We start from the raw sequence: 22,703 nt of genomic DNA on the forward strand, positions 1-22,703 counted from the left end.
AAAATATCTAATTCCCTCCATGGGAACTTAGAATTTTCCAATACAGAATGATTCTAATATCTTGTAATAAAGCTGTTAAAATCTTAATTTCTTTCAAAAGAAATTTTGTGGCTTGTTTCCAATGAACGCTCTTCTACAGCTGAAACAACCAAGACACAAAAATTTTAAGAGACCATGGAAGCTTCAACTCTAAGAAACTGTTATATTGATCGTCATTATTACCTCTGCCGGATTTGAACCAACCATCTTGGGATCCAGAGGTCAATCACTGATCCATAGACAGAACTATCAATGTCTAATGAAGTTTTAGTGCACTATAAGATTTGTTACTGCTTCTTGCTTTATTTCTATGCCTACTGGTAAATTTTGGGTACAATGCTGTAAAATTAGTAAACTGTTTATGAGCAGATAAGGGTGTAAATTATATTAAGTAGAAAACATATCCAGTAATGTATTAATATTGCAGTCAATTACATACCATATTGTAATCAATCCCATTCTGAAGTGTATGTCTTCGAGGTTCTCTTCTCCGAGCAGTTGTCTTCTTGTGAGGTATTCCTACTTGCTCTGGCTGGCCTGAAGAATTTCCATCAATTCAATAATAATATTCATTCACTGTGACACTATACATTAAATAACATACCGTATAATCCCGAATACCACCCACACCCTAAATTTGAGACCGCAAAATACGAAAAAAAATTTAAAAATCAAAAACTTACATACCTATTTAATTTTCTTCAAATATACCACAAATATAAATTCAAACAGCTTACAATTAATAAAATCATCACAAAAATCATAAATAAAATCGGTCTAATACTCGGATCATTCACAATTCACCGTCATCTGAAGTTTCACCATAGGAACTTTCGTCGCTGGCATCTTTCCACAAATAGTCGTCCTCACTACCGTCCACTGAATTTGAAATTCCACATTTTTAAAGCTTTTGGACACTAGATCGTTGGGAATGCGCGCCCATGCGGTCTTCATCCAGCTGCATATTAGTCCCACTTCAGGCCTCTTCACTCGTCCGGTTGGTGTTAACGCGTTATCACCATCCGACATCCATTCAGTGTACAACCGTTTCATTGCAGTTTTGAAAGGTCTGTTCACGCACACATCCAACGGCTGTAGAATAGAAGAGATTCCTCCGGGAATTATCGCAAGATCTTTTCCTTTCCTTATCATATCTTTTACGGCATCAGTTGCATGTCCTCGGTAACTGTCCAACACAAGCATGTTTCGTTTTTGTAACAAAGCTCCCGGGCGACGTTGCCAAACGCACTTAACCCAGTCCTCAACTAACGCACTGTCCATCCAGCCAGACTCGTGTTCTAACAATAACACCGGACGGCAAGTTTCCTTTCAGGAGCGTTTTCCTTTTCAAAACCACACATGGAGGCTAATACACACAACATTACCATGCATCGATGCTTTTCGTTACCACGTGTTCTGACGGTTACACTTTTAGAACCCTTCGTATCCACTGTATTTTCCAACGGCATTTCAAAATAGACAGGTGTCTGGTCAGCATTCCCAATTTGCGACAGCAAATAAGAATTTTGCTTCCTCAAATTAATAATGTGATGCTGAAAAGCCATTAATTTTTCTTCATACGCCCCAAGGAGACATGAAATAGACGTATGTCTCTGAATGCACAATCCCTTTCTCAGATAAAAGTTTCGGATCCATACGTGGCTTGCAGTAAAATCCTGAGTTTTGAGTTCTTTTGAGATCTCTAGTGCTTTCAATTGACACATTTCACTAGAAACACCATATCTTAACTCACGTTTTTCTATCACAAATTTGTGGAGTCGTTCTTCAATTTCCGGGAAAACTACACTCCGCCCGCGGAATGCTCCGCGTTCGCCGTTACTTTTTAGAAGTTTTCCTTCTTCTTCCGCCAATCAGAAATACACAATTCATCAATACCGGTATCGTACTTTCTGCCAGTGGCACAATTTCCGTATATTTCAGCTTCGCTTACAACTTCAAGTTTCTCACGCACAGTAAATGACCGCAAACAATGTTTTGAATCCATCGCTTATTATCGAGACAGCACTTTCACGGGACAGATATGGAACTCGAATGTGAGTGAGATAGACTTCCGTAACCAACAGTCTTGACTCTCGCAAAGTACGATATCCCGCGAGATCAGATATTCGCACACCCAGCATGCCAGCAACACTTGTGAAACAAATTGCGATCGAGCATCCATAGCAGCGGTTTTCATATTTACCACATATTTACCCATATTCTTTGATTTACCGTATTTCATTTCCTTACATTCCGCGTTTTATGCCACTAACGATCTTGTTTTCTAGAACACATCTAAAACACAATAAGACCTGAATGCCCGTTTACATGTGATATATTGAGTACAGTAACCGTATTCAATTCTATTTCAATACTCCATGTAAACGTAGTGAATATTTACGAGAATGAACGGCTTGAATACGACCCGCACCCAAAATTTAGAACCAATATTTTGGGGAAAAAAATGCGGTTGGTATTCGGGATTATACGGTGCCTCATTTCTCTAAATAAACACACTCAATTATTAATTATAGTAATCTATTTTAAATCCTTAAGCAATAAATGCCAATGGTTTATCCTATAGGGACATCAGTAAACATGCCACATACCTGATGGTTTGCCATCTCCAGAACTGCGTCCTCCTCTTACAGGTACTCGAGAATCTAACCCTGCATAACCCAGTCTCTTATCATTAACACTTTTTCCAACCTCATGATCATTCATCATAAGCCCCATTTGCCAGTTCTGAAGAGCTGTCCTGATTTCAGCTTTATCCATGTTACGCTCAGTTCCAAAGTTCCTGTCACAATTTGCAGCAAGCATAGCTCTCTCTAAACCAGCTGCTGTTCGTGGAGGTTTTGGAGGACCGTACAAATTTCCTGCAGGCTTTATGTTGGGCACAGAAAGTTTAGCATCGCTAACAAAATTACGCAGCTCATTAATTTCAGGCTGAATGTTCTCTTTCCTCTCTCCCAACAACTGTGGCATGCTGAGAGTTCTCTGCTGTGACATTACATTGTTTGGACGCACAGCTGCAGTGTTGGATGATGACCATGAAGGTTTGGGTGAAGAATCTATATCCAACAGAGGTGCTGAAGGAGGACGCACTGGCTGAGATGAACTACCGGCTTCAGATACTTGTTGTTTATGAGACTGTAGGCGGGTACTTTCCACCTGGTTTCTTAGCAAACAGATCTTCAGGCCAGCACAGAAGCGTTCAAATGACAACAAGCCATTCGGTGGGGTTACTTTTTGCAAACTATCAATTACTCCTTTTGGCAAACCTTTTGTTCCATCATCTTGCCACCTATTTTCAATTTCTGCATGGAAAAAGTAGAATATTCATATATTAGAACACATTCTATATATTAAATATATGATGTGACTAAAAATGCTTGACTGGATTAAAGCAAGACCTGTCTTTAGCAGATTAGACTGGTCTTTACACCACACGAACTTTGGGTATTGAGAAGGGAAGGAGACCCACAACTTGACAGAGGATTGTACCAATAAATTTGAACTCATCTGGGATATAAAAGTGCAAGCAAACTGGTGCGACTGTGATAGTACAAACACTTTTAAAAAACACTCTTAATCTTATAGGGGCCTAGTTAGCCAACAAATGAAGGGAAAATAGACTATAAGAGACTGCTAGAATGATCAATCTGCAGTCTGTAGTAAATTTTATTTGCATTTCTATTTTTATATTAATGTTAGGTAGGTGGAAAATTCCTGTAACTAGTATTTTGTCAGAATCACAATTAAATAAAACAAAACCGAACCCAATGGCTCAACAGCCCCAAAGGGCCATGGCCTACCAAGCGACCACTGCTCAGCCTGAAAGCCTGCAAATTACGAGGTGTCGTGTGGGCAGCACGACAAATCCTCTCGGCTGTTATTCTTGGCTTTCTAGACCTGGGCTGCCGTCTTCACTGTCAGATAGCTCTTCAATTGTAATCATGTAGGCTGAGTGGACTTCGAACCAGCCCTCAGATGCAGGTCAAAATCGCAGGCCTGGCCGGGAATCAAACCTGGGGCCTCCGGGTAAGAGGCAGGCACGCTACTCCTACACCGTGGGACCGGGAACAATTAAATAAAAAACAACTCAAATCAAGGCTTTTGTTTTTAATGACAGCCAGCATTCATATTAATCTGCAATACTAATATCTGGAGACAGAAAACTCTGCACATCATTTCTGATTCTTCATGGATTATCAGTCTTCCTCAAACAGATTATGCCATGTACAAAACAAACTACAGGCAGAAGATGCAATTAAGACATTCAGAATTTAAGTACTGACTATTGCCTTTTAATACATTCTTGTCCTGTCTGAAGGTCACCATTGTGTTTATCATAATACTATGCGTGTTGCTTTTCATGTCCCTAATTTTCTATACGACTTGACAGTCACAAGCTGAAAAAAGTAAGGGATAATCAAGACACAGTTAAGAACAGAGAATGGATCAAAGGATTTCCTCCATGTGTATACACACCAGACTGCATGTAAAGAAGATATGGATAAATTCCTGGAAACAATAGAGAGAAATAAAGAATGTGGAAGTGACTGCCATGGGTGACTAATGCAATGGTGGGATGCAACAGAAAAGAAATGGAAGTCACTGGACCTTTTGGATATGGAAAGAGGAAAGAATAGGGAGAGAAACTGGTAGATTTTTGTGAGAGAAATGGGTTAAGTGTGGGCAATACGTGGCTCAGGAAGGAGATTATTACAGTAGAAAGATTCCAAGACATTGGTAGGGAAATAGAAGGATAAAGACAGCAATTGATTTCTTCTTGGTGGAAAAAAATCGTAGACAGGTGTTAGTAACACTCTTGCAAGAAGTAGCTTTTGATGGAGATGTTATAGTAGTGGTAGCAAAAATGAACGTAGGAAAAATATGAAAGAAATATGAAAGAAGAAATTAAAAGTATGAAAATTATAAGATATGGAAGTAAAAGAAAATTTCCAAAATGAATTGAAACGATACATACCCAGAACTGAGGTGTAGAGTGTGCAAATGGAATGGGACATGTTCAAGAAGGCATATATAAGCTATGCAGAGAGTACTTGTTGCAGAATAGATGAAAGAGTGAAAGATACAGAGACCACATGGTGGAATGAGAAGGTAAAGGAAGCAGTGAAAGATAAGAATGGCAATTCTGGAAGAGAGGATAAAATGGAAGAAAGTAGAAGATAGTATCAGGAAATGGTTTTAAGAACTTTTAGTGAAGAAAAAGAAGAAAGGCTAGGAAAGATTTTTGCAAGAGTTTGAAGAAGATTTGTATAGTGGTAAAAGAATGTTATATGGACTTGTAAGAAGGAAGAGTTTATGCAAAGCAGGTGAAAGAGAAAGAAGAGATAATAATACAACCACAGGAGATAAGAAAAAGAAGTAAGGATTTCTTTAATGAACTCCTGAATGTGAGAAAGGTTGTAGATGAAATGATAGAGGCAGAGTGTGAGAAGACAGAATCTAAGAGTGACATTGCAATGGAAGAATTGGCAACTTCTGTGAAAAGAAAGGAAGTAAAAAATCTGCAGGATTGGATGAAGTGTGTGTGTGGAAATAATAAAAGTAGCATGATCTGTTGGTCTACCATGGCCATATATGCTACTTAGATGTATTTGAAAAAAAAAATCTGTACCAAATGACTGAAGAAAAGTAATAACTATATTTAATGTACATCAGCGTGGAAAAGAGCGAGACAATGGTGTTGACTAGAGCAGAAAGGGAAGGGAATTACGAAAATAAAGGGCAAAATCTTGAAATTGTGGAGAGCTTCAAGAACTTGGGAAGAGAACTGGTGCAGGATGCAGGACTAGACATAGAAACCAGTAAAAGGATTTAACAGGAAAATGCTTTCTATCAGAGTGTGAGAAACCTGGTATGGAGGAAGCCTTGCTTGTGCTTGTTGTTTAAAGGGGCCTAACATCTAGGTCGTCAGTCCTGTGGAGGAAGAAAGTACCAATGAAGTATACTGTAGAGGTGATGCATAAGATGTACTACTGCCCAATACAGACACATGCAGCTGAAACCTGGACACTGACAAAAAAATGGGAGAATAAAATCCAGACCAGTGAAATAACTTTTAAGTAGTATGATAGGAAAGACGAGAAAGGACAGAGTAAGAAATGAGGATGTCAGGAAGGAAATCGTAGTTGAAAAGCTTTTCAACAGAATGGACAGGGATAAACTTAGATAGTATGGACATGTTATGAGGATAGAAGAGGCAAAGACACCAAAGTGGATGATGAAAACTCAGATAAGAGGGAGGACAAGATTGAGACCCAGACTAAGGTGGTTAATAACAATCAAAAATAGTATAATTAGAAGAAACCTGGATTGGAGCACAGTTAAGGAGGAACAATAGTGGTCAGATAGAGGAAGATGGAAAGGTGCCATAAACATCCCAACCGAGTGGGAGCTGAACGAGGGAAATGGATGACAACTATAGGTAACAAAGTACTATACAAATTCATTCTAATCAGTTATTTCCTTTCATTTTTCTGAGATTACAATTCTCAGTTTAATATTATTAGTTCACTGTGCAAGTGCTGTAATCAAGATGGTTATTTCATCAATGGCACTTACCCTCAGGCTTAACATTAACTAGTTACCTGAAAATTTGACATATCCAGTTCTTTTATCATCCATTATATCAAACAATGTTCTCATAGCTCCAACAAACTGTTTGGGTAACCCATCAAGAGTGGCTGATTGCGGTTGTGCCATATTTTCAGATCTGAAAAAAAATTAAAAAATAGATAAATAAATAAATAAATAAACAAATAAATATGAGTAAATAAATACTTCCAGTTCCTCCATTCTATAACTATATGCATCTGAAAAACAGCTGTGAAACAAAATAAGCACAAATTATATTCATAAATGGACAATACACTCTTACACATTGATCTGCATTAAGGGCTGTCGCCCAAGTGGCAGATTCCAGGTTCTCAAATGTTTACCTAGTCTTTTCTTGAATGATTTCAAAGAACTCTGAAATTTATTGAACATTTCTCTCAATACATCATTCCAATCCCTAATTCCTCTCCCTATAAATTAATATTTGCCCCAATTCTAATTTTATCTTCATATTACATCTTTCCTACCTTTAAATGCTCCACTCAAGCATATTTGTCTATTAATATCATTCCACGCCTTCTCACCGCTGAAAGCACAGAACACACTGCTTATGATATAGATTTTGATTTCTATAGGGAACTTGAAAAATTAGTCCTGAATGAGTAAATTCATAATTCCAATAAAATTGGTCTGAAATTATGAATTTACTCTCTAAGGACAAATATTCCAATATAATTGGTCTGGAATTACAAATTTACTCATTCAAGACATATTTCAAGATCCCTATGGGAATCTAAATCTATTTCATCAGATGGCCTAGAAGGCATCAACTTTTTAAACGAGACCAAGTCTCTCCTAGTGCATTGGGACTGCATGTGGCTCCAAACAGCCTAAGCCGTGGCCTCCATTATATGCACTAGCCACAAACCTTGGTAGGTGTGCTAGTCACAAACTGATGAGCTCAAATTGGCACAAAGGGGAAAAATTCTGGCAAACAAAAATGAGTAAGCTGGAAAATTTATAATTTTTTTTTTTTTTGCTAGGGGCTTTACGTCGCACCGACACAGATAGGTCTTATGGCGACGATGGGATGGGAAAGGCCTAGGAGTTGGAAGGAAGCGGCCGTGGCCTTAATTAAGGTACAGCCCCAGCATTTGCCTGGTGTGAAAATGGGAAACCACGGAAAACCATCTTCAGGGCTGCCGATAGTGGGATTCGAACCTACTATCTCCCGGATGCAAGCTCACAGCCGCGCGACTCTACGCGCACGGCCAACTCGCCCGGTAATTTATAATTTTGAATAACAGACCAATTATATTGTAAATACATACTCCCAAGTCTTCCCAGCCCAAAGTTGGCAACATTTTTGTAATGCTACTCTTTTGTAGGAAATCACCCAAAATAAATCGTGCTACTTTCCTTTGGATCCTTTCTAGTCCATGCATCAAGTAATCCTTGTGTGGCCCCGTAAACTGAAACCATACTCTATGGTCTTACCAGGGACTTACACGCCCTTTCCTTTACATCCTTTCTACAACCTGATAATCATATGGAGAGCTCTATAAGCTTTATTTATGATCTCGTTAATGAGATTAACCTAATGGAGATCTTTCCTTATATTAACACCAAAGTACAGTGATCCCCATAAGGTACTTTTACCCCCATCAACACAGCAATTTAAACTGAGAGACTTCTCTTGTTCGTAGAACTTACAACCTGACTTTTCATTCCGTTTACCACTATACCATTGTCTGATGTCCATCTCACAACATTGTCAAGGTCTCTTTGTACATGCTTGCAATCCTGTAACTTATTTATTACTCTATACAGTGTAACATCATCTGCAAAAAACCTTATCTGTGATTCCAATTTTTTACTCATAGTATTTGTCACCGGTGGTGAGAAGTTCATAACGTGGGTGTGATCATTTAGTTCTTATCATTATGCTAAAATTTTGTGAAATCGCCATTGAAAAAACTAAGGAACACTCAAGACATTTTCAAGGAAGTCAATTAAATATTTGTTATTTTTGTGAATTTATGTAAAAATATTAATGGTCAGGTCTCATGAGACATTTAATTCTATTTATTTAATCATTATGAGTGTTGGTGGAAAATATTATTTTGGTATTGGAAATCTCCTGTAGTGTGCTTGTTGTAACTTGCAATCTGTTAAACAACCTTTTGTATCACCCTGTATTTGCCACGTGGAGGCTTCGATAACGAAATCTCTGCGTTTTGCAATCAAAACCTCTAGAATTTGTTGTCCATATAAGGTAATTTGTTTTAATTGGTCGGAATAACGACCTTTTCCATTGGCGAAAATTTTTAGTCAAATCGTAGTAAGCTTCCCTGATTGGCTGTTTGCGTGTTCCTCAATTTCCAGCATTTGGCTCCTCGGTAGGAGCAGGGCTCTTGTCTGCATCTTTGGTTTTCGTACGTCCTCACGGTCAGACACACAGAGTGTGGTCCCATCAGCGGCTCCAGTCACCTCAGGGTAAGCATGTTTCCTTTTCTCTAATTTTAAATTAACATGTGAATTTATTTGCTTCGGAGTTTACCTTAGACCCTGGTTTTCGCAGTTTGTTTTGTAATGCCTTAGCTCGTCAGCTACGCATATTCTCTCTTTTGGAGGCAATTCCCTTTTATTAACCCTTTTAAATGTGTAATCTAAAATTTAATTTTCCATCCGGGGTTGCCTCCCGTAGACCTGTGTCAATTTAGTGTACACTGTTTGGAGCTATGCGTCTCTCGCTGATGTGTATTAGGAAGACAGCAACTCTGAAGGCCTCTGCATTAAATTTTTAATTCCTTTGTTAATTTTCCTTGTAAATTATATGTAATGATCCGTAAAGCTCCTTTTCTATTTTCCTTGTAGGATTGTTGTAATTTATTTTATATTCCCTGTTAAAATTTCCTTGTGAATTTTAATTGCAGAAGTTGATCTCATTTTCTTAAATGTAATCTTAATATTTCATTACAATTTTGGTTTTCTGAAGAACCATCGATAGGAACTTCATGGTTCGATCCACCTTTGTTTTTCTTGATTGATCATGCAATTTTATATTGCTGTTATTCAGCTATGTTAAAAATTCCTTATTTGTTAGTAAATGCAGACTGAAGGGTAACCGATCGCACGTCTTTTTCCCTACGTCATGTAAGATCACCTCCTCTTAGGGATCATAGCCTGCTTCCCACATCCTTTCTCAGTAGTCATGTTGGTAATCCTGTTTATGCTTCTAGCCATGTGTATGTTTTTGAAACTTGCGATGTTACAATTGGTCTCTTATCGGTTGACATATGTTCATTCAGGTTTATTACTTTGATTATTACCTTATTACCTTGATTTATATGTGCTTTAAATTAATGTGATCAGCTCCAAAGAGGGGGGTGACAGACAGTATTTATATACTGTATAAGAAAACAAAGGTCCAATAATATTGCCTTATGGGAATCCCATCTTAATCATTACAGGATCAGATAATGCTCCAGGTACGGTAACTCTCCGAGTTCTATTTTGTAGAAATTTAACCACCCATTCAACAACTCGTTTGGCCTAGCCCTCATTTTTGTCAGTAGTCTCCCATGATCTACACTATCAAAAGCCTTGGATAGGTAATTACAGATACAGTCCATTTAATTTCCTGAATCTAAATAAAATATTGCTTATATATTCCTGGAATTCTGCAATTCTCACTGGAATAACATTTCCTAAACCCAAACTGTCTTCTATAAAATCTGTTAGTAATTTTGAAAACATGTGTAATTATAAAGAATGCTTTCCCAAAGCTTAGAACCAACACATCAAGCTGACTGGTCTGTAATTTATCTGCTTTATGTTTATGACCATTTCTTTTGTATACTGGGGCTACAATTGCAACTCCCCATTCATTTGATATAGCTTTTTCATGCATACAATAGGCTCGATCAAATAAATATTTCAGATATGGCACCATATCCCAACTCATTGCCTTCAGTATATCCCCAGAAATCTTACCAATCACAGCTGCTTTCCAAACCTTCAACCTTTGTATTTTTTTCTAAATATCTTTATTTCCATAGGTAAATTTCAGTACTTGACCAGTATGTCATCTCCTCAACCTGGATATTATCCTTATACCCTACTATCTTAACATACTGCTGACTGAATACTTCTGTCTTCTGTAAATGCTTATATATACACTCGCCTTGTCCATTAATGATGCCTGGAATGTCCTTCCTGGAACCATTTTTGCCTTGAAGTACCTGTACATGACCTTCCATTTTTCCCTAAAATTCATACGTATGTCATACCCTTAGACTGTTTCTCTACGGGGCCAGGTATGAAGCTAGATGAATCTTCGTAGTGAGACTTTACGACTGGATGCTCTTCCTGACAAACCTCATCAGAGGAGTTAGCGAAATGAAATGAATGACATGACATTATGATAGTAGGAAGGGAGAGGGTTAAACTGATGCCGGCACATAGCCTACTCTTGACGAATAGCAACAACAGGTCTGCTCAAGGCTTTACATTCCCATCTGACAGATGAATCGTCATCACAGCATCATGTCCTCACTCCACATGAGCACTGCGGAGAAGTCTGGAATTTAATCCAGGATTCTGGAACGTAATCTAGTGAATAGAAATGGTATACCACCACCTCCCCTACCCTGCCGGCCAACATTCTGGTGGTGAAATTTTTTCGACCAACAGGTTAACCACGGTGTCAGATCATGAAGACATCATGCCTTAACGATCATGGCCACCAGGCAGGCTTCCCTAAAATTCATATGGCTGCCAATTGCTAAATTCAATTTCCTTCAGCTTCTCCTAATTTCCACAATCATTCCTAACTCCCTCTCTTTTTATCCTCCACCTCCTTCTTAATCTCTTTATTTCTCAGTTATAATATAGGGTGGAGGTATAACCATTCCTTAGCACATTTAACGGTATAGTCCATTTTCACACTCGCCAAAATGCTTTAAACCCACCCCACAGGCTGTTTCAATTTTTATTTACCATTTTCCATTGATCATAGTTACTTTTTTTTTCGAACTCCCCCATGCCTCTCGTACCGATTGTATGGTACTGCCTAACCATTCTACTTTTACAACCTTCATTTCAATCACGTCTTATATATATAAAAGAGTTTTGTCTGTACATTGCTCAGAATTTGAAAATAATGGCATTTCTGTATCGGTCATGTCCATAGTAACAAGGAAATGCACTTTTTTTTTACTTTTCCGTAATTTCTGCCTGTATGTATGTATATGCATCACGAGAAAACGGCTGACCGAGCTCAATAGCTGCAGTCGCTTAAGTGCGGCCAGTATCCAGTAATCGGAAGATAGTGGGTTTGAATCCCACTGTTGGCATCCCTGAAGATGATTTTCCGTGGTTTCTCATTTTCACACCAGGCAAATGCTGGGGCTGTACCTTAATTAAGGCCACGGCCGCTTCTTTCCCATTCTAGGCCTTTCCTATCCCATTGCCGCCATAAGACCTATCTGTGTCGATGCAACGTAAAGCAGTTAGCAAAAAAAAAATATTAAAAAAACGGCTAAAGAGAATTTAATGAAAATCGGTATGTAAAGTCGGGGGATGAGCCACTACAATCTAGGCTATAAATCATTTTATTCACGCTGAGTGAAATGGTAGTTATGGGGAAGGCCTAAAATTTAATTCTCAAATATTTATATTGTTAGTGGTCCTATCGATAAATGCTACATAACCAAATTTATATAGAATTAAATTTCCGATCATTTATGTCTTATACATTTTTATCGTACCGGCTATGACAACACAGATATTCATGAATTTGTATTTTTGTTGCTAAGTCCATATCAATGCTGAGCCACGAGAAAATGGGTTAACGGAATTTATTGAAAATCGGTATATAGAGTCGGGGAATAAGAAAGTACAGTGTAAGCTATAAACAATTTTATTCACCCAGGATGAAATTGTAGTTTAGGGGAAGGCACCTAAAATTTAATTTTTAAATACTAATGTTATTGGTCCTATCGAAAAGTACTACATAACAAAAGTTATAAAGTATAATTTCCGATCATTTATGTTTTATTCAGTTTTACCATACCGACTATGATAAGAGTGGTATTTCAGAATCGAAAGGAAACTAAATGTGAAAGTCTACAATATGGAAAGCGCATAACATTGAACATCAATAACATTACATTGACCATTGTTTGTTGTGTTGTTTTTTTTTGCCTCATGGTGCCACTCAACTCCGATAGATAGGATTACTGCTGCATACCGAGTATAAGAGCCTGATTGAATATTGGCAGGAAATAGCAGGGGAGTTGGAAAACTTTCTTCTTTAACATGCCATTCCCCTGGTTCATACATTTCCTGATTCTGCCAGTATGTAAAACACTGGTTCATCATAGTATTTCAGCTTTTCGATCCCTACTCTGACACGCTGTTTTGAATAAGCAGTGTGTACATTTACGGCAGAGTAGTAGTAGTAGTAGTAGTAGTAGTAGTATGCCCTGGTCTAGAATTACAATTTACAGGGTGAGTTGGCCATGAGGTTAGGGGTGCGCGGCTGTGCGCTTGCATCCGGGAGATAGTGGGTTCGAATCCCATTGTCGGCAGCCCTGAAGATGGTTTTCCGTGGTTTCCCATTTTCACACCACACAAATGCTGCGGCTGTACCTTAATTAAGGCCATGGCCGCTTCCTTCCAACTCCTAGGCCTTTCCTATCCCATCGTCGCCATAAGACCTATCTGTGTTGGTGCCACGTAAAGTCACTAGCAAAAGAGAATTACAATTTGGGCCTATTCCAAATTATAGTACCACATTTCACTAAATAACTTAAAATTCAACCCTGAAAAAAGCCGTTTCTCGTCATGACGAGCCTAACTTAGCACACGAAGGCGAAACGCAGGCAACCAAGAATGAGTTAGCTGGAAAATTTATAATGTCCAATAACGGACCATTATATTGGTATTATAAATTTACTCATTCAGGACAAATATTTTAGGTTCCCTATGGGAATCAACATCTACATCAGGCTTGGTCATTCCACTTCTGGAACTTTGGACTGTTAGATCGGCAGCGTGGTACTGATATAAATGGTCCGTTATTGGACATTATATTGGTATTATAAATTTACTCATTCAGGACAAATATTTCAGATTCCCTATGGGAATCAACATCTATATCAGCGTGGCACTGTTCGTTAAAAGTGAGAAAGAGTGTGGTTTTTCATTTGATCAAGTATTTCATATGAAAGCACTGAGGATGTAAAAAGGCTGGTGGAGAGCGAGTTTCTGCCATTATAATGAAAAATCCCCAACCTGATTGTGACTGATGGTAGGCAAGCGGGCCTATCATTACAATGAACATTCCCTAACCCAGTCTTCATATGAGAAAAGACGTTTGGTGACTTCCCCATCGTGTTTCTAGGGTAACGTTAAGAGCTATGCAATTTAATACAATCTTGCTCACAACGTGTACACTACCTAATCTAGAATTCGGTATACGAAGTAGAATTCCGTAGCGAAGCACGGGTACATCAGCTAGTCTATATATATAAAATAAGAGTTTTGTCTGTACACTGCTCAGAATTTAAAAAGGATCATATTTCTGTATCAGGCGTGTCCACAGTAACAAGGAAATGCACTTTTTAATTTTCCGTAATTTCTGTCTGTCTGTATGTACATGCACCACGAGAAAACGGCTGAAGAGAATGAAAATCGGTATGTAAAGTCAGGAAATAAGTCACTATAATCTAGGCCATAAATATTTTATTCACGCTAAGTGAAATGAGAGTTTAGGGGAAGGCCTACAATTTAATTCTCAAATACTGATGTTATTAGTGGTCGTATTGATAAATACTAACTAAAGCTATATATTGTATTAAATTTCCAATCATTTATGTCTTATACATCGTTACCGTACTGGCTATGATCACAGAGAGATTCATGAATTTGGATTTTTGTTACTAAGTCCATATCAGTGCCAAGTCACGAAAAAATGGGTAAACAGAATTTAATGAAAATTGGTATGTAGAGTCGGAGAATAAAGAACTACAGTCTACGCTATAAATAATATTATAAGACGTTCTAATATCAGAGTCAAAAGAAAACAATGTGAAGGCCTACAACATAGAAAGCTCATAAAATTGACCAACAATAACATTACATTGACCATTGTTTGTTGTGATGTGCTTTGTGCCTTCTGTTGCCACTCATCTCTGATAGATAGGATTACTGCTGCGTACAGAGTATATATTTTTTAAATTTGCTTTACATCTCGCAACGACACACACAGGTCTTATGACGACGATGGGAGAGGAAAGGGCTAGGAGTGTGAAGGAAGCAGCCTTGGTCTTAATTAATGTACAGCCCCAACATTTGCCCGGTGTGAAAATGGGAAACCACGGAATACCATCTTCAGGGCTGCCAACAGTGGGGTTCGAATCCACTATCTCCCGGATGCAAGCTCACTGCTGCGCGCCCCTAACCACGCAGCCAACTCGCCCAGTCGTACCGAGTGTAACAGCCTGCCTGAATATTGGTGCAAAGTAGTTGGGGAGTTAGATAACTTTCTTCTTTAGCATGCCATTCCCCTGGTTCATTTTTCTGATACTATTGGTATGTAACACACTGGTTCATCATAGCATTCAAGCTGCTATATCCCTACTCTGAGGCACTGATTGGAATGAGAAGTGTGCATATTTAATGGAATAATGACAGGAGTGTTAACGGCTGTCTGCGGTCTGGTCATTCCAGCTCTGGAACTTTGTACTGTTAGATTGGCACTGTAGTACTGTTCGTTAAAGTGAGAAAATGTGCGGTTTTTTATTTGATTGAGTGTTTTATGTGATAACATTGCCTTTAAACGCTACATTCCTACTGACGTTTTTGTAATGACCTATGTTGACTGCAGTTAGGAAAACCACAAAGTCAGTCTTTCTGAGAATCCTGTAGCGAAGCACGGGTACATCAGCTAGTTTACATATAAATATGACAAACTCAGATTCGTGATCACTTACACCATGTATCACTCTTGTATGTTCCATCACATTCTGATTCAGCTGTCCTTCTCAGATTAACTTACGGTATTCATCATTTGTTGGTCAGGCTTTCTGTCATTCACATTGCCCTCCGATTTAACATTTTGTAAACTGAGATCACTCACTAAAATACTGTTCCTTTCCTTGTTGTTCCCCACATCTGATTATCATATCAAATAACTTCAGATCAGCATCAGCACCACCCTTGCCAGGTCTGTACACCCCAAAAACATCAAGTTGCCTATAATCTTTAGATATGAGCCTTACATCGAGAATTTAAGGTTTTTCATCCTTAACTTTTTCGTAGGTTACAAATTATTCTTTCACCAGTATGAATACCCCCCCCCCCCCCTCTCCTACTGTTTCTGTCTTGTATCTATGATAAACACCTCAGTTTTCTGAGAACATTTCTGCATCCATAATATTTCTCAGTCATGATTAAATACCTATTACAATATCTGGTAAATCTTCTTAGGACGCCGTCTCCCTACAAAGGCTGGCGATCCAATTGATTATGACAACTTTTGAAACAGTGGATCGAAAGATTTCGATGGAAGTTTGTCCATACCTATGGTGCAGGTCTTTAAGTCAGGAATTTCTCCGTCTCTCCGCAGATCATTTTCCTTCAATTTTTCCCCTTGATGATGAGTCTGAGAAGTTTCTATCTTTCACCTCTCATGATGTGCCCAATGTGCCTGAGCTTTTTTTCCTTGATGAATGTCAGCTCTTTTTTTTTTCTTATTTAACAAGTTGAGGATTTCCTCATCGGTCTTTTCTACCCAGGATATTCAAAGCAATCTTCAGTATAGGCTAAGCATATTTCGAAAGCTTCAATCCATCTCACCAGCAAAGGACTGAGTGTCCAGCCTTCAAAACCATACAGAAGGACAGCGAAAACATAGCATCGCAACATGCGAACTCGGAGCAGAAGGTTGAGATCTCTACTGGTGAATATGGCCCTCTTACTGTTAAGTTTTTGGCTTGCCAATCCAGATCTCATTCTTGGGATCGCAATGCTCAGTCACTGAAGTCCCAAGATATTTGAAGGATGACACTTGTTGAACAATTCTGTTGTTAACCCAATCGCATCATTTGACGACCCTAGCTCGCAAAAGTTATTCGTGGCATATGAATCCAATGACGAGCTCAGCTCGTGACGATGCACTGCTCTATAGCAATACATGTAGTTCAGTTACTAACTAACGGATGCCAATTGTATGAATTCTGAGCTGAAGTTTAAACATGTGGCTTCGGTTATTTCCCATGCTTCGCACTCAGGTTATCCCACACTTCTGGAACAAGAGATAAAAGAATCTTTGTTCATCTTATTTTGCTCACCTCAGTTGCAATCATGGTGTCAAGCAGATGTGCTGGTGTTAATGAAGATGGAATACGAAAGCTAATAGATAAGTGTTTTAGAGAGTGATTATGAAGACAATGATGTTTGTGACGACGAAATAGACTCTGAAGGTCTTAGTTCGAATGATGCGTGTAACAGTGCTGATCACACGGTAAGTGATACAAATGACGACGGTGCGCCAAGTTTTTCGAAACAAGTTCGTACTTCAGCGCAGACTAATTTGAATGACTGGAACTGAACAAAAAGTGACAATATCCCTGTTGTACAGGCGTTTAGTGAATACAGCAGGGTTAGTGATAACTTATTGAAAAAATTACTGTGCAGACTGCTGTAGTGCAGGATTTAAATGTGTTTTCTCAGTGAACTGCTACGGTATTTAAATAGGATGTGAATGGGTTAATGTGCAGGGAAGCATGTTTAGGTGTTTTCGAAAATACAATCAGCTCGGTCTTGCCAATATTCATGAACAGACCAAATACTGCACTGATCCTTACGATGTTAATAATATTTTGAAGATCAGCAAGGTTACTGGCTAACAACGGTATCAGCAAAGCGGATGTTGTTTATGCCATTTATCCTAATCTCTAGGCTAACATCCTCAACAGCTTCTCTCAACACAGCCTCAGAGTAGATATTATAAAGGAGAGGGACAGGATACAGCCCTGTCGCATGCCTCTACGTATGACTATGTTCTCTGTGGTGTCTCCCTCTATTTCGAGCTCTGCTGTTTGGTTCCAGTAGAACTGAATGATATGTAGATCACCAGCATCAACACCAGTAGTTTTTAAAACCTCAACAAGTTTTGCACGAGATAAGCAATCGAAAGCTTTTCAGTAGTCGAAGCATGCGTACATGGCGACATTCATATCCAGGCATCTCTGAGTCAAAATATTCAGAGAGAAAAGAGCCTCGTGAGTTCCCAGTTCGTTTCTAAAATCAAACTGAGTAGGACCAATTTGCTGTTCACATTCTGCATAGATATGCATGTGGATGATAGGTAGAAATAACCTTTAAGACATGGAACATTAGACTGATAATCATCACAATGTAATACACCAGCCTCTTTAGGAATGGTAACAAAAGTTGGTCTTAACCAGTCAGATGGAATTCTCCCAGCCTTATATACTGCATTGAATAGTGCAGTCAGCAAGTAAATATATCTATCAAATTACTTAATTCTACTCCTTTCTTTACAATAGGCCTACTTCTACAGTTTAACAATAACAATTTTGTCATCCTTACTTGACTTCCAGCTCCCTATACTCTCATCACGCTCACTAGTTCATCCTGTTTCACTGAAGGAACCTCTCCATTACCCTTCTAAACAAACTCCCTAGGTTACATTTTCCAGTGTGGTTCGAGGGAATACTGTGAGCGTAGAGCCTTATCTCCTACTCACCCATTAGGATCTAGAAATCTCACTCCCAATTTCCCACATACCCACTCCATAGTTTCATTTAAATAATCTTGAAAACACCATTCTAAACACAAGTTTTTTCCACTAAAACTGTTCCATCACCTATGAAATTCATGACACTTAAGATAAAATTAGACTTGATTCATGTAGGTATAACATATTTGCACTAATTCCTGCTCAACTAAATGTAAACATTTCTGTACAAGATCAGAACCATACCACCAGCATTTCAGAGGAGACCTCGTCTTTATCTCATTGTTCATCATACTGGTGACAACACCTGAAAAGAGTAGTTTCCCTGTTTCTAGACAAGTCCTACTGAACATGTCTAGGATAAATCTATACAAACTCTATATGGATGTCATGACCAACTACATAATCTGGAAGACTTTTAAAATTAAAATCACCACTGACAAATGGCAAAAATTGGATCAAGAATGGTTTGATGACCTTGTAGATATTACTTATAATGGATTCACATGTGTATCCAAGAAACAGGACAAGCTACACAACATTAATGTTGTCAACTGATGCGATAAACAAACAGAGAAACCAAAGATGTACAGATATGTACATTTTCACAATTGCTGGAGAATGTTGTCCCTATACTTTGGAGTATATACAGTGCCACGGACAACCATGAAAAGTCTATGGTGATTTTGTGTAATGTCACTTGAAAACATCAAGCCTCAATCTTGCAGCACGTCAGGCAAGTGGTACAACTAAATGTAAACATTTCTGTACAAGATCAGAACCATACTGCCAGCATTTAAAAGGAAACCTCCAAAAATTGTCCAAATTCAGACATATACAACATGCAATCTTCAATGATCTATATGATATCAAGGTACGTATAACAGCAGGACCTACATTTCCATTGGGAATGCAGATTGGCCTTATCTAACCTGTTTCTTTGAATAAGACATCCTGTATCCACTGCAAATATCAAACTAAGTACTGTAGCTTTCAGCAACGGGTTTCTCTGAGACATTACTCACTGACTGCAGTTGTTGAACATACAAAACATACATCACTTGCTATGTCATAAACAGCACCTATTGTTCTAAAACAATTCCATGTCTGAACCACATCATTTTGATTGCCATACACATTAAGTAATTTCCCTCAATGATAATCTTTCTTAATGTAAAATGATTATGTGGACCACACTGTCCTTCATGCCATCACAGATTTTCACTACACTGCTTAGAACACGACTCTAGTGCTTACTTACTTCAAATGAAATGCTTCCTGTGGTATGAATAGGATAATCTGTCTAAAAGGTACCCATAGCCCATACGTGTACAAACTTAGTATCAGCTTTCCAGGCTAAACACAAAAAGACCTATTCAAGATACTGACATCCTGATACTATCTACAAGGATGATGCAAAACATTACTTTGAAAAGTGTATAACCAATGAAGCTGAAAAATGTTGCAGCCAACCTGACACTTCTAAGCCCACACTGAGTTAGCTAAACTGTTTATGTAGGCTATATAAGTACAAATACAGTGTATGACTCACCAAACATCAGAAAAATCAAGAGGTTTACACTGAGTTCAGAATAACTCATTGATGGATTAAATCTGAACATTATCTGTATACTGGGCAAATTATTTTATTCCTAGGGAAGAAGTGCCGTTAATAAACATATCACAAAATTTCGAAAAGATCTGAGGTAACTTTCTATTGCAAAAACACCATTATAATAACAAGTTTTAGGTTAATCTGCCAACAAAGGAGAATCGATGCCCACAAGCGAATATTTTGCAACAAAAAAAAAGGAAGAAAGATGAACCTACCTACTGAAAAATAAGAATTAAACAGTAAGATACTTATAACCAAACATATTTTTTTTAAATTGTCAGAAATACAAGCAACAAAATGCATTGCAGACTACCATTCGTCTAGAAAAAGCATACGGCAAACACTGAAATAACAGAAAACGTCATGAATGTACATTCAGTAAATTGAATATAACGTGCTCACCCTGATCAGGCAAATCACATTCCCCACCCACTCAGCACCAACTACTGTGCACCATCCCCCAACCTGGCTTTGTTACCCAACCAACTATTTTGGAATTGCTGTCAAAACCTCTAATGTGTTACCAACCTCATCAAGCCCGTTACCATTTGGGGTCCAAATAATTCACACATTCCTTTGACATCGTAACGTCTCATTCTTTGAAAAAGGACCAATTTAAACGAATGTCATCAGAAATTATTGAAGCTGCAAATAATCCTACGGAAACAAACATTAATTGATGTAGCGAATTATCACATCAATGTTGGGTAATGTGTGAAGAGAAACAAATGACGTACGGTGAGCCGGAAATGTTTTATACACTGCCTGCTCGATCTGCATCCGATGGCTGCGGTTTTATATTTTATAACATACTACTGCAAAGAGAATGAGGACTACTGTAATCCCAAACAATACATAAAACATTACGACCGACATTCGTATGAAGGTGGAAATCGTTAAGAATAATTAAGAAGCGAGTTCTAATCTTTGCCAAATTGCTCAATCCAAGCTTATAGTTTCCTTCGAGTGTCAACTTCTAATGATAATCACGTTGTTTCGCCTCTTAATATAACAGTCGACACCAACACCTCTAACGAAGAGGAGGCATTTATCCACCTGCGGTTCATGATTAGTTTAACATTCCCAGGTTCTGAACATAAACGTCTGTACATAAATGAGACTAGATTAGAAAACAGGAACACTCGGAATACACATGATTGATTGATTGATTGATTGATTGATTGATTGATTGATTGATTGATTGATTGATTGATTGATTGATTGATTGATTGATTGATTGATTGATTGATCTGCGTAAGTCCTACTATGCGATTTTATGCCATTGGAATGGGTTGAGATGGGAGTAGGGGTTACTGGGAGTAAGAAATCCCCCTTAGAAATTTCACACACAAAAAAAAAAAAAAAAAAAAAAGCAGAAATTGATAATAAAAAGTGAAAGACGAATCAATGGGTTGACTCAATTGAACATTCACAGAGACGTAACTGAATCGGTCATTTGGAAAAGGGCACAGGTCCACAAAAGTATATGTTACAGGGAAGACAAAAAATTGAATCCAGGGTGAATGAGTAAATCTATAAAAGCTGCATTTTAGCGGTGCAGATAACAAGTACCGGTAAAGGGCAGTTTATTCCCATAATACTGCACGGAAATCAGATTCCATTCCTGGAGATATACCGATACCCTTTTCCACGGAAACTGAATTTCTCAACAATTAAAAACACATTTTTCATCCCTGTCTTTTTCAAAAGACTTGCACCTGGCGAGCCGAACATGTCCTCGGACACTCCCGGCACTAAAAGCCATACGTCATTTCATTTTGTTTTGTTTTAAATTATATTTTATCAGTAACTGAAGAAAACTCGCTTTGCTGGATTATTTGTACATTCGGCGTTTTTCTCTATTCGGGATGGTCGGAAACAACGTGAAATGGTTATATGAGTATTAGAGGTTGGTCATAATCAGTGGCGAAACTATTTTTATACTATTCTTTATACTTGGAGTCATTCGAGGCAATGCCTACCCTAAGAAATACGATTAAATATAAATATCGTAACACATGTATCTGCTGTTTTTATTGTGCTAAAACTACAATAATCCCTATTTGATATGTGCAACATGATGACAAGGGATGATGTGCTTCGCTGATCGTCCGCTGGATGGCGAGGCAACATACTACTTGTTCTGACAGGGAGGCAAGACGTAACTTGACTCACCTAGGCTTTTTGTTTTATTTGCGTTCCATCATCTTGATTGCGACCGGGCGGCCGGAGGAAAATTACGTTACCGCCCGCGTTCCTCTCCCCATAAAGGTCTATTATAGGCCCCAGTGACACTGAGGTATGCATTCTCTGCGGTGACGACACATGACGTTTTGAAAAGTGTTATCACACTCCACCTTGCGAGTATATTGGGCCTTTCGTCGACGTCTCTTTCTATGTGGACTTCGCTATCCTGCTACATATCCTTTATTTTTGTGCGGCCGGGGTGACGACTCAACTATACTTCGCACCTCGCCTGGCCAAATAGGACATCGGCTGTCCCTAAGCTGGTTGACGGCCTTCCCCAGCAATGTTGTCTACTTGCGTTGTCCGTGAAATAGATCCCGCCATCCCGGAAGATGACATTTATGATGACCTTGTTTCGACTGGTGTTTATTTTGTTGAACGTCTTTATCAAGGCATTGATCCAGCTCCAGAAGTCCTGTTCAATTACTCATCAACTGCTGCCTG

At 38.4% G+C, this 22,703-nt stretch overlaps 1 protein-coding gene across 4 annotated transcripts in view; it reads right to left on the reverse strand.

Moving 5' to 3' along the window:
* Positions 1-20,514, reverse strand: part of LOC136873761 (suppressor APC domain-containing protein 2) — a 68,466-nt gene extending 47,952 nt beyond the window's left edge. For 2 of the 4 annotated variants that reach the window (XM_067146949.2, XM_067146952.2), the window contains exons 1-4: positions 20,415-20,514; positions 6,660-6,784; positions 2,649-3,359; positions 479-576 (exon numbers count right to left, since the gene is read on the reverse strand). In XM_067146949.2, the coding sequence (XP_067003050.1) occupies positions 479-576; positions 2,649-3,359; positions 6,660-6,774 (924 nt within the window). In that variant the 5' untranslated portion in view covers positions 6,775-6,784; positions 20,415-20,514. Of the gene's footprint in view, positions 1-478; positions 577-2,648; positions 3,360-6,659; positions 6,785-19,658; positions 19,713-20,227; positions 20,345-20,414 lie in introns of those variants that run through there. The other 2 variants (XM_067146950.2, XM_067146951.2) reach the window with 2 other exon arrangements.
* Between the last annotated feature and the right edge of the window lie 2,189 nt (positions 20,515-22,703).

Source organism: Anabrus simplex, chromosome 5 (genome assembly GCF_040414725.1).
Source record: "Anabrus simplex isolate iqAnaSimp1 chromosome 5, ASM4041472v1, whole genome shotgun sequence".
Taxonomy (NCBI): domain Eukaryota; kingdom Metazoa; phylum Arthropoda; class Insecta; order Orthoptera; family Tettigoniidae; genus Anabrus; species Anabrus simplex.